The sequence below is a fragment of the Hippocampus comes genome, unplaced genomic scaffold, assembly GCF_001891065.2.
Source record: "Hippocampus comes isolate QL1 unplaced genomic scaffold, H_comes_QL1_v1.1 scaffold135, whole genome shotgun sequence".
Lineage (NCBI taxonomy): Eukaryota > Metazoa > Chordata > Actinopteri > Syngnathiformes > Syngnathidae > Hippocampus > Hippocampus comes.
Window position 1 is genome coordinate 2,328,811 of NW_017805583.1, and position 13,372 is coordinate 2,342,182.

General features: G+C 41.5%; 1 protein-coding gene across 2 annotated transcripts; it reads left to right on the forward strand.

Moving 5' to 3' along the window:
• Positions 1–1,503: 1,503 nt before the first annotated feature.
• On the forward strand, positions 1,504–13,372 carry gprc6a (G protein-coupled receptor, class C, group 6, member A). 2 transcript variants are annotated; one of them, XR_002169455.1, is made up of 7 exons: positions 1,504–1,783; positions 4,663–4,957; positions 5,501–6,286; positions 7,033–7,248; positions 7,481–7,604; positions 8,664–11,692; positions 11,966–13,372. XR_002169455.1 is itself a non-coding variant. In XM_019879963.1 (6 exons), exons 1-6 carry the CDS (start codon positions 1,581–1,583, stop codon positions 9,794–9,796), a joined length of 2,757 nt encoding a protein of 918 aa, XP_019735522.1. In that variant the 5' UTR covers positions 1,504–1,580; the 3' UTR covers positions 9,797–13,372. The 2 variants fall into 2 exon arrangements, 1 of the variants encoding a protein (XP_019735522.1); XM_019879963.1 differs by having other exon boundaries at positions 8,664–13,372.

Here is a 13,372-nt window from a genome sequence, read left to right on the forward strand (position 1 = left end):
AGATATATATTTATATTGCACTTAATTAAACGGTATACATTGAAACTGTAACATTTATTTTGTGAATGCAAACACTTTGTTTTTCTTCTTTCTTCCTTCTACCCACAATCTTGCTGCTGTAGACTGTAAATTTCCCCAGTATGGGACAAATAAAGGATATCTTATCTTGTCAAACCACAGAAATCTTTCCACTTTGCATTAGTCCATATTACATGATCTTGGGCCCAGAGAAGCAGGTATTGTTTCTGGCTGTTGCTTTGCATAGTAGAGTTTTAAGTTGCACTTACGGATGTAGCGCTGAACTGTATTTACTGACATTGGTCATCTGAAGTGTTCCTGAGCCCATGTGGTGATATCCTTTACACACTGATGTCAGTTTTTGAAGCAGTGTTGCATGAGGGATCGAAGGTCACGGGCACTCAATGTTGTTTTTTGGCCTTGCCGCTTGCATGCAGTGATTTGTCCAGCTTCTCTGAACCTAATTCCGAAATTCATATATCCTAAACTGTTCAACTATTTTCTCACACAGCTGTTCACAAAGAGCTGAATCTCATCCCAACTTTGCTTGTGAATGACTGAGCAATTCAAATTTTATTCCCAATCATGGCACCCACCTGTTCCCAGTTCGCCTGTTCACCTGTGGGATGTTCCAAGCGCAAATGCCGCCATTTTGTGCTTCTTTCTTGAATGAGAGCGTAGCAGTTGTTATGATAGCAATGATACACAATGCCGGTCACTGGTTTAAGAGTGCCGTGCTTTCATATCTGAGAATGTGTTGGGCACATTTGTCATTTCACTAACCCTGGGATCAATTTTTGTCAATGTTGTGACGTCAATTACGCTGAAAAGTTAGTGAATATTCATTGCTTACTTGTAGATGCATGTGTTTGCCTGAGGTTCCCTCCACCAATCCTGGTCGCTCAAAGGACACTCAACCCCCAGCGTTCACGTCTCTAAATTATCTAGCAAGACACGTACCAGCCGTTCAGGCGTTGGGCCATTCCCTCCACGCACGGAATCTACGCCGAAGAAGAGTGAGTCACTGTAAACTCGATGCATACTTCTTACACATTCAGTAGCAGTGTGCCTGCACTAATTGAACACACAATACGGTAATCGGTTAGCGCTTTGTGTGTACATGGTGTGTGGCTTCGAGGTCCCCAATTTTTTTTTTGTCATTGAAAAATGCACTGTATTTGAGTTTCACATGCACTTCACCATGTTTCTACACAATATCAGATATGAACTCATGAATTTTATTGAGTTTTTAAAGTATGTTTAACGTATTGTGCTACTTCCATACAGAGACTAAACCACTGTGCCCTCTAATCATCTGAAGAAGATATGTTTTATGCACAACAAGAAATATGTTGCTGCAACATTGAGTCACTTGGCAGTCACATACGAGTGGGCAGGGCCAACGGAGAGGTAATGAGATCAGAGATTTGAGAATGACAAAGCCAGAGGAGTGGTTTTCTTGGCCCCAGCAATGATGCTTAAATAGAAATGCATCACTTTGCCTGAGGTAAAGAGGTGCAGACGAGCCGGTGAGAGAAGGGAGGGAAGTCGAGGCCACAATTATGGCACAGATTTCAGCTTTACTTTATTTGTACGTCAATGTTTGTTGCATTATTTTGGGTAATGTGGCCTTGGAATATGATACTAAAGCACCAGAAGTTACAGCCAGAGGACATTTTATCATCGGAGGAATGTTCCCCCTCCATCAAGGTGTTGACACATATAACAACAGTTCCTTTGCTCCCCAGTCTCACAAGTGTGTTGGGTAAGTTCGACTTCTTTATAAATCTAATGCGTAACAATGTTTTTCCACACCATGTGACTTATGACATATGCTCTAGTGTCTCTGGATATTAATTCGGATTCATTCTGATATCCTTTTTAGTTGTTTTGTTGAATTTGCGTTCCAAGTAGGTTTCAAGTTACTTACATACTGCATTTACATGTAAAGTGGATTAAAAAAAAAAAAAGTCCACATCGGCTCAGATGCCAGGTTTTTGTGATCGATACTAAATAAAAGGGAAACCAAGATACATTTTTTCCACGACCGATGTGTCCTCTGCCCGACAGCTACTACTACTACTAATGCAATGTTTAAAATAACTCAGATAGAGTGCAACAGTTCGATCAGTAGATAATAATGTCTCAATGTAACTAATTGAGGTAACCAAAATAGGATACGATACATCTTTCAATATGATACAGCACAGTTGTACACCGCTGTTACCTAAAATTACAATTATGAACCTTTTGTTAACATAATACCTCGATGACTGTCAATCAAAAACTAACCTTTTTTTTAAGCTTTCCAAAGGCAGGACATTTGGTGCAGCTTTTTCATGGCATCTGTTCTTTTTTTAAATCACATTATTTATTCCCATGATAATGGGTCTCATTATCATGTTTATGTGGTTGTAATGTTGTGATTGTCCGTGCGTGGATATAAACTGTGTCTATCTAATATATAAATGCATTTAGACCCTCAACTTGTTGAGGGTATGTTTTCTGAGTCAACTATTATTTGTTGATGGCACGTTTCAATGTGTCGGCCTTGTGAGCGCAGAAGTTTTGAAGCCACACTCCAGGAATAGATGCTGAGTGAAAGATGAGGAAAGGAAGAATTTGACATGAAACAAAAAATCTTCATTGGACTAGAATGTTTTCATTGCTAACACGAATGACATGAGGTAGAAAAGCTTTTGATGAGTGGCCACTATCCACCCCACACAACAGATTTGACATAAGCATACAGTACAGACAGTCAGCTTGATTGACAGATTTCCCCCAAAATAGCATTTATTCTGTGATTATTACATTAGCCTTTTCAGACTTAATAGTATGAAATCCACTGACATCTTTCTAAATACAGTCAAACCTCGGTTTTCGACCAAAAATTTCGAGTTTTTTATGCCTCGGATGACGAACAAATTTCGGTTCTCGAACAAACTGAGCGCACTTGAATGCGTCACTTAACTCCTCTCGCCTTCCTTACACGAAAAAGTGAGACGCTTCCTCATGTAGCGTTTCATTGTGAACAGAACGTGTTCCAAAAAAAATGTTTTTTTTAAAAGAACGTGGTTTCGGTTTTCGAACAATTTGGTTTTCGAACAGCCTTCTGGGACGGATTATGGTCGAAAACCGATGTTTGACTGTATATAATTGTTTTTTGTAATACTTATATGAAAATAATTTGCTGTCAATAACTGAGGATCAATCACCACCTTCCGAGTATCGTCATCGGCAGAGGGTGCCAAGCCTCTAACTGCAACCACCTCAAATTATATGTTTGTTTGTGGCTTGTATCTTCCTGTTTCCACTTGGTCTCTCGTAAGTGACATGCAGGCCCTGAGATGAGGCAACTTAATTGGCCATTCTATACTATTTATTTCTAAATTCATTTTTCACAGTAGCTAACAACACAACTAAAGTGGATGATGTGGAGTACATCACTTCATAATTTACATGGTACACGGGCGTGGAGATGCTTTCATGAATTACCGATGAAGGTTTAGCAATGGTTTCAAATTGCTAACTTTCAAGTACAGTACAGGAAAGCCAGACTTGTCTTTGCCAGAAAACATCTAAAAGGCCCCCGATGTTCGGGAACCTGGAATGTTTTTGGGGACAGATAAATCCAGGGATAATTTGACTCGAAATGATGGGAATAGAAAAATATGGTGAAGGGAAGAAAGAGTACAGTATACCACATCAGGTGTCACACATTCATGCTGACAATAATAGTCAATCTTGGAAGTAAATGAAGATGTTTTGAAGGAAAAAACAAGTGTTCTTTAAAGGCCAAGTCATTGGTCTGATCCCAATCCAACAAAGCATGTTTTTTACCTACCGCGAGTAAAGGCAGCAAGACCCACAAACAAGAAGGAAGTGGAGGTGGTTGTAGTGAAGGTCCAGCAAAACATCTCCAGGGAGAAAACACAGAAATCACTGAGGTCTGTAGGGGCTTCAGGCTTCATATAATTGTTGACTGCTATTTAAAATCTGCATCGACACAATTCAGGCGGCCCGCTGGACCAGTGGTTAGAGCGTTGACTGCTGAGGTGCAGGGTTCGATTCTGGCTCCGGCCTTCCTGTGTGGAGTTTGCATGTTCTCCCTGAGCCTGCGTGGGTTTTCTCCGGGTACTCCGGTTTCCTCCCACATTCCAAAAACATGCAAGGTAGAGTAATTGATCCCTCGAAGTAGTCCTTAGGCTTAGGTATGAGACTGAGTGCAGATGTTTGTTCATCTGTGTGTGCTCTGCGATTGGCTGCTGCCCGAAGACAGCTAGGATAGGCTCCAGCATTCCCGCGACCCTTGTGAGGATAAATGGATCAGAAAATGGATGGATGGATGGATGGATGGATGAATATACACAATTGACAATTCGATCATCTGAAAAAAATACTGATATTAGGACCCTGAAAATTGCGCTTTGGATCGTTCAGTCAGTCGTGACACATTGTGAATGTTTGAAATTCTGATCAATGGGCCTCACGATTAGTCTTTCCATGTCTTTTTGCACCATCGTAATACCATTTTGTTAATGTGCAAATGTACAGGGCCCAGTGGAGAAAAATGCATTTGGGTAAATGTGCGAGAGTGCATAGTGTTGTATTATTTTTTTTAATGTCTTTTTTTTCACACAGGATATCAGTGGGGAGCATCGTACTATTGCTGGCTATGATGAATGCAATTGATTCGATGAATAAATCTCCTTTCCTGATGGATCTGGACATCACTCTGGGCTACCGGGTCCAAGACTCCTGCAGAGATGTCAGCATGGGTCTGAGAGCCACAGCTGACTTCATCGAGCAGGCCAAGTGTGGAACAGGACACGCGAGCTCTACATGTGATCAACCAGTTGTCGCCATTTTGGGCTCGTCCTTTTCTGAAATGTCGATTGTTGTTGCCAGGCATCTAGCCCTTGACATGATTCCTCAAGTAAGTTTGGAGTTTTTACTCAGTTTGATTTAGATTTATTCATATTTCGAGGTGGACAGTTCCATGATTTCAATTTATCTTGATTTTCACAAAAAACTAGTGGCCTCTATCTTTGTCCGTGCACAGCTTCTCTACAAAACAAATTTTGTTTAATCCGTTTAACAGCATCAGTCCTGCTCTTTTATAAGACCATAATAAAGACCATTTAATTGTATTGAATTTGTCATATTCGAAAAGAAATGAAAATGCTTCTAAAAAACCCTTGGTGAGATAAAGTGCATTTAAAAAAACACTACATACTACAACAATAATAATCAAAATATACTGTATATTTTAAAATGTTACACTAATATTTTTATTCCGGGCGATCTTTGTATTCCACACATGACCTTTATGCAACCAAAGTTATGCATTGCCCAATACAAAAAAAAAGGCTCTGTTACAGCAGTCTTTGTCATGAATAACTAATTCTCCTAATCTTCTTTTCATGTTCAACCTGTTCCCTTTCCCGATGATAACAAACAATGCCCTTTATGTCTGTAGATCAGTTATTCATCAACAGCCGTGATTCTAAGTGACAAGCGCCGCTTCCCCAGCTTCATGAGGACGGTTCCTAATGATAAGCACCAGACGGCTGCCATGGTCCAACTCATCAAGCACCACGGTTGGAACTGGGTGGGAATGGTCATCTCGGATGGTGATTACGGTCGCTCGGCACTTGAGCACTTTGCCGATCAAGCCGCGAAAAGCGGAATCTGTCTCGCATTCAAATGCGTCCTTCCGAGCACCGGTACGGATGAGGACTTACACTCCGCTTTCAGAATGGCCGTCCAAACCATCTATCAAAATCCGAAGGCGCGGGTTATTGTGTCCTTTTCAAAGTCGTCTCACATGAAAGACATTTACCAGGAAATGAGGAATGAGGTTCTGAGAAAAGGGCAAAGCATGGAGTCCATGAGGAGAGTGTGGTTGGCCAGTGACAGCTGGTCCATGGCGAGCTATGTGCAAGGAGACCTCAGCCTCGCGGATATAGGACACGTCGTGGGCTTCAACTTCAAAACCATCAAACATTCATCCTTCAGCGAGTACCTGGACAGGCTGGAGGCGACCGGCTCCAACAACACATGGATCAACACCTTCCTGCAAGAATTCACCATGCAGACGAATATCAGCGACCCGGTATCTCAAGTGGTGAAGATCATCAGAGAAAACATGAACCCGGCCACGGTCTTGAGTGTCGAATTGGCTGTGGCCGCCATAACTCAAGCTATAGCTTCTCTCTGCAGGAGCAGAGATTGCAAAACTCCCGGCAACCTGCAACCCTGGGAGGTACAGTCAATACTACCCACTTACCGAACTAATATTGAAGAACAACCGCATACACACCTTTGAACCGAATGCTAAAATGGTGGTGGAGAACAGCTGCTAGGTAACAACATTGTCATTGAGTAAACAAAGAATAGATTTCGAGAAGAGGTAGCTTGGGGTAGGTCCAAAGGTGTGTAAAGTGAAAGAAATAGAAAGTGAAAGCGAACACATTGAAAGAGATTCAAATACTTGAAATGTTTACGAGATGTGCATTTAGAGGAAGGGATTAAATGGGTTATCTATTTTGGGATTAGACTGAGGCAAACATCTCAGTATGATGATGCTCTATTTCCTGGTTATCCACATCTAAATCAGTGTTTTAAATAAACAGGCTGTCAAGTTGAAGACACACAAGGAATTAGATTCGTTCAGTGATCACACCTGCAGTGTACGTGGCTCACATTCACATTGAAGAAAACTGGTGTATGCAATTTTATTTTGTTGCTTAAAGACACACACAAAAAAGCACAAAGGTCAACTTCATTACCCATATGTTTTCTTAAAATGTGCCTGAAAGTGATTTCCCAACCTACCCATGAATTTAAACAGCATAAAATTGATGTCTGGACAAAATTGTATCGCCACAAGGGAAAAGCCAACACGAAATACAGCCGGAATATTGTGGTTAGAAAAAAAGTGAGACCGTTACAAGAAGACAATATCTTCAAGAAAAAAATTGTTAATATTAAGGTTTTATTTCTCTGCAGGTATTGGAAGCGCTTCGCAGAAATGAATTTGAGTGTCATGGGAGGAAATACACATTCGACAATCTAGGTGACATCAACCAAGGTTATGATGTTGCCCTATGGAGGTCAATCGAAGGGAAAATTGACGTCCATGACATCGTGGCTGAGTACAGCCCACAAGTCAGCAGCTTCACCCTAACGGACAGCAACTCCACGGGTCGTTTTCACGACTTGCAGGTGACCCCCAACCCCTCTCCTCCACCTCCATATCACTTTGTAAAACACAAACACAGTGCATGCTTACTGAGTTTATTTTATTGTGACGAGCAACTTTTCACATAAGATGCCTGCCTTGGTGAAATCTTGCTCATTACATAAAGCAGTACTCGAATGACGTTGACACAGCGCTGGCAAAGGGGGAAAAAAAAAGAAGAAAAGAATGCTAATATGCTTTCTCTTTGCTTTCCAGCAAATAGTATCAAAATGTTCCAATAGCTGCATGCCTGGGGAGTTCAAGAAAACATCGGAGGGGCTACACACCTGTTGCTATGAGTGCATCAACTGTACGGAGAACTACTACTCCAACGACACAGGCAAGTAATTAGTGCGTGGGTGCAGACATGCTGCGCACAGGGCGTCTTTCCACTTTCGTGCGCCAACACAAAGTTAAATTAATTACCCTACAGTCAGGCAAGGCACACAAGCACGCACCTTGTGAGTCAAGCTCCACTTGATTTGATTACAAGCAAAGGCGTAAATATGAGATAAGACAGTTGTGAAAAAGACTCATTGCGCCACTTATAGGAGCCTTTTTTTTTTCTTTTAAGATGCGTTTTTGTTTTTTTATGTCACATGTCACAGTGCTGTGTTGCAATATGCAGTTCTACTCTCTTGTATCCGTGGGACACCTGAATGAAAGAGGACAAACATTAAAGATCAAGTTCTTTGTCCTTTTAAAACTATTTTTGACCTTTAAATAGTTAACCTAGATTTTTAAACAAGGGTAACACAACGTTCTCACTCCAGGAAAGTGTGTTTGTTAATCAGCTGGTAAGTTAATTGACAAAATCTCAAACAAATAAACTGTGATAAACAGATATGGTTGATTGAAACATTGAACGGATTATTACTTCTTAGTGTATTTCCTGACAGGGACCGAGACAAACGAGCCTCGCTCCCTTGAAGCTTTCGATGCTAACATTAGCTCGATTGCTAAGTAAACCTGTTTTGCATGCACAAGAAAGTGGAAGGTTTGGAGGGCTTTGACGGGGAGCAGCTTGGTTGCATTCGCACGCTACTTGCATGCTTTTCATTCAATACAGTTTCTCCTTTTCCAAACCTAATTTGGGTGTGACAATGTTATTTGTGCATCATTGTTATCAGCATGCCGGGTGTTTGATGTTCCTGCTCGAAGCTCCAGACCCTATTGTGTAGTGCAAGTGATTGCCGTCTGCTATTCCAAGTTGAAGTCAGGGTTAGGGTTAGAGGGTCAAAAGAGACAATTAGTGCTCTTGAAAGAGCGGTTGCAAATTACCTGCAAGGTGAAACTCCAACACACAATTGTCTACACATTGTCTCCATCCTTTTCATTGTCTTAAACGAACCGCTTGAATTCATTGGGTACTCACGAACGGCCCTCTTCCTTCTTCCAGATATGGACGAATGTATGAGCTGTGATAAAAAAACGGAGTGGTCTCCTCAGGGAAGCGCCCTGTGCTTGCCGAAAACTGTCATCTTCTTCACGTGGCAGGACCGCTTTGCCCTGGCGCTCCTGGCGTTCTCAGGTCTGGGCATCCTGCTGGTTCTGCTGGTGTCGGCACTGTTTCTCCATAAGCGAGACACCCCTGTCGTGAGAGCCGCCGGAGGACCCCTGACTCAGGTCATCCTGTACTCTTTGGTTGTAAGTTTCATCAGCGTCGTGCTGTTTGTCGGCCGGCCTCGCTCGCTCCAGTGTAAAGTGCGACAAATGCTCTTTGGCATCAGCTTCACTGTGTGCGTGTCCTGCATCCTGGTCAAATCCCTGAAGATCCTTCTGGCATTCCAGTCGAATATCGACATGCAGGGAGCGCTCCGGAAAGTCTACCAGTCCTACTTAATTGTCGTTGCCTGTGTAGCCTTCCAGGTTACTATTTGCATCTGCTGGCTGGTCCTCAAGAGCCCTTATAAACATGTTGTTTCACAGCCCAAAACTATGTTGGAATACTGCCATGAAGGATCATACGTGGCCTTCGGCGTGATGCTAGGCTATATCGCACTTTTGGCTTTTGTTTGTTTCGTCTGTGCCTTCGTGGGGCGTAAATTACCACAGCGGTACAATGAGGCGAAATTCATTACCTTCAGCATGCTGCTTTACCTCACCTCCTGGATGATTTTCGTCCCCATCTACATCACCGCTGATGGACTGTATCTTCCGGCTGTGGAAATGGTGGTCATTCTCATCTCCAACTATGGCATCATAGGCTGTCATTTCCTCCCAAAGTGCTACATCATTCTTTTTCGGAAAGCCCAAAACACCAGCAGTGCTTTCAGGGAAAAGCTGTATCAGTATAATGTCAAAAGTACAGAATCGTTTTCTGTGTCTGGGACTTCGGTGTCAGAGAAACATTTTAGCAATAAGGAGAGTGTCAGACATTCCCCGTCTGAAAAGGACTTTGTCAAACCTGCTGCGGAGAAAAACTACAGCAACAGAGCTACTTTCAGAGTTTCGTACAGAGGGCAAAATAAAGTCAGCGATCGATACAGTTCCCACAGAAGAAGCATCAGCTTACCGGCTTTCCCGGACTAAAAAAAAAAAAACAAAAACAAAAACAAAAAACTGTCAATCCATTATCTAGCTCATGAGGGTGTTACAAGACAACACGAATCTCTGCAAATATTAACGTTTTCAAATGATTGCTCCACTGGTGAGTTATTTTTACAACAAGCGTGTGGGCTACTCACGTGGTCCTTGGGGGCTACCCGGTGGTGACCCCTGCTCTCTAATGATCCCTATAACCCCACACAAAAATTATGGAATCACTCAATTGTGAGGAAAACCACCAAAATAACACTTCACTATACACCACTAGTACTTTGTTGCACCACCTCTGGCTTTGCTAACAGCTCTAATTAGTGATAAACAGAGTTCAATCTGGCACCAACTTTCTCAGCTTGCTTTTGCCAGATCAATTTTGCAGGTTGGAGCTTTGCTATTGACCTTATTTGTCTTTGTTTGGCTAGATGCACACTCAACTTGATCATCCCCAAACGTCCATTCAATTGATGGAATACGAAAAGTGTCTGAAACGTCAGTGACAAGTTGTGCTTCTATTGAAGACGTAATGGCAGACGTCTGCCCCCCGTGCCTTTACCTGACACGCAGCCCCTTATGATCAATGACTATGGGAATGGTCATGTTTTCTTCCGACAGTCATCTTCATAAATCTCATTGGAACGGCACCAAACAAATATTTCGGCGTCATCACCTTGCCCAATGCGGAATCGCGATTCATCAATGAATATCACTTTTCTAAGTCATCCACTGTCCACAATTTCTTTTCCTTAGCCCACTGTACACTTTTTTTGTCCTGTTTTGACGTTATTTTTGATGGCTTTTGTTTAGCTTTTCTGGATATAAATCCCATTTCCTTGAGTTTTTTTTTTTTTTTTTTTTTTTAATGGCTTGACGCTTTGATGTCTTCCTTGGTCTCCCAGAGTGCTTGCCTTTGACAAACTTCCCCGGTTGTTTGTACTTGTTTTGGATTTTAGACACAGCTGGCCGTGAACAATCACGTTGTGCAGCATTGCGTGATGGTTTACCTTCTTTCGGAAGTTTGGTAATCCTCCCCTTTGTTTTAATTGAGCCATGATTCATGTCAGCCCATTTGGTACAACAGCTCTCCGAGGTGTACTCACTCCTGTTTAATTGCAGACTAACGAGCAGTTCCAATTTGATGTAGCTATTAGTTTTGGGAATGGAAATTTACAGGGGTGATTCCATTTTTTTTTTCTTCAGAATTGAATGATTCCATAATATTTTGACTTTGTTGGGTCTAAAAAATGTAACTACTGCATTTTTTTCTTGATTTTTATTAGTGTTTCTTTGAAGCCGGAAAGTTGCCATTGAAATGACTTTAGTTTTATGTCATGTCTGTGATCTACTTTTTTAATACAAATTGAAACAACTGAATGAACATCCTCTGAGATTAGTGATTCTGTATTTTTTTTTTTTACCATGAACATCGTGAAAAATTTTTTGCCAGGGGGTTTTAGGGGTGACTGTGAACACGTGTTTGCCTCAATGTATCCTGTGATTGACTGGCGATAGAGAAAATGGATAGCTATACTGTATATCCAACGCCCAATAAGCTTGAAAACACAAGAACACGGGTGATGAGGTGTCAGTCTTGTGGTTCTCACGTGATTTGGATTAAGAAACTGCAGTCCTGAATACCTTCAACAAAAATGTTGACGTTGACTGGCATTCAGGAATGTGGACGAGCTCAGTACTGAACTCTTCATCACTGGACAAGTTTACGGTAACTAGATCCTGTTCGCACGAAATGCATAGTTGTCTGATTAACATGCTGGCACAGCTTTAAGAACGCCAGGTAATGCAAAGGGACCTTTATAAAAACCAAATATTTTCGCTATGTCCAACAACAATGGAGTCCAGTTGAAAACGGGTCGGCCTTCTTTGTTTGTGCTGATGGCGCATGTAAAGAGCAGCTCGACAGTACAGTGTTGTACTGAGTGTATCCTGCTTTGCTTCCTCTATTTAACCTCAGATTTTGTAATTCATCAAACGTCCGATTTAAGAGTTAACTGTCAACCTCTTTGCATCTCAGATAATGAGGCTACATATTCATGGCGTACTATTACAAAATCACCAACTACTTCAACATGATGTACTGTGCAATTGGGGCGTGTGCCGATATCGGGAACCCATTAGATTTAGGAGTGGAACTAGATAAAGTTGTAGATCTGTTTCATCCCCGCTGTTTTTGCAAGGGCATTCTTTGCAATTTCTTTGTGAATCGTTCATTGCACACCGGAGGCCCACGCAGCAGGTGGGCGTCTGTGAATGTGTACAATTTTGGTGCTGATCTAAAGTCGGGTCATCGGTCTGTGCTCAGTGTCAATTGCGAGTATGTATGAGTTCGTTCAAAATCCCAAACCACCACAAAAAATATTTAAGATTTTTTTTCTTTAATTGAAAAAAAAAAAAAAATCATCCACAAGAATGCAAATTCACAAGTGCCGAACCACGAGTACGTGTGGGTCAGGTGGATTTTTGTCTCCCAAAAGGAGTAAACCGCTGTTTAGCCATGAACAGAATTGAAGTAATGTCCACCCACGCCGGTCATAAAATTTGTTAAAATAAATTAAACACGTGCTTGACATTCTCATCTCAGGTGAAAAAAAAGATGAGGGATTAATTTATATGTGTCCAATATTTGTGCTCATTTATGTGTTTTTGAAGGACATCCTTTTCGGTCACTTCTATGAAACAATCAGGAAACAGAAGTGGCGTCTACGCGTCAGGCATGCCATGTCGAAACCTACGTTTATTTTTAGGTGCGTGCAAGTGATTTAATCTTTTAACCTACTTGTGTCCATCAAGGCCACTGAGGTATTTCCCACAGCCGGGAAATCAGATTAAAAGATGAATTAATTCAAAAGATTACTGGTGTCAGAGCAAGAACATAACAGCCTCAGGTGCGGCATGTCATCACATTTCACGCGCACAGAAAAGCCTCAACTGCAAACTTGTCAGTCCAGTTTTTGACAAAGACACGGCACATTTGAGAGGCGGGGAGGTTGAAGAAAACTTTTTGTTCCTCGATGAATTCCATCAAATCAGTCTCAGTCATTGTCCGTTTATTACTGTGTCGATGTCAAAAGATAAATATGGGAAAGTGGTGTTTTACCAAAAAATTTAAATGATTTAAAAAAAAAAATCTCTGGGTCAAGGTTGAAGGGATGCAAGCGGCTAATTGCCCTAAAACCTGCACAGAAATGTGAAGTTTTCTTGAAAATGCAACTGAGCTGAAATGGTTTGAAGTGTCCTCTCTTTGTTAAGGATTTCCAAATACTTTATCACAATGAACAACTTGATGGTGGTTTCCCATAGTTCATTATACTGTCTGTTTGCGTAAGAATCATTTGTAAAATGACGTACGTATTGGGGTTTGGTTGTACAAGTCTTTAAATATTGGCCTAGGCGAAATATTTTAACATTATTTTTGTTTAGCTTTTATAGACGGAGAACCCCCACATATTCATGGTTCGGCATTGACAAATTCACCTATTAGTGTTATTTGGGGGGGGGGGGGGTTATTGTCCATTATTTACTGAGAAACTTGTCTATTCCATTGGAATG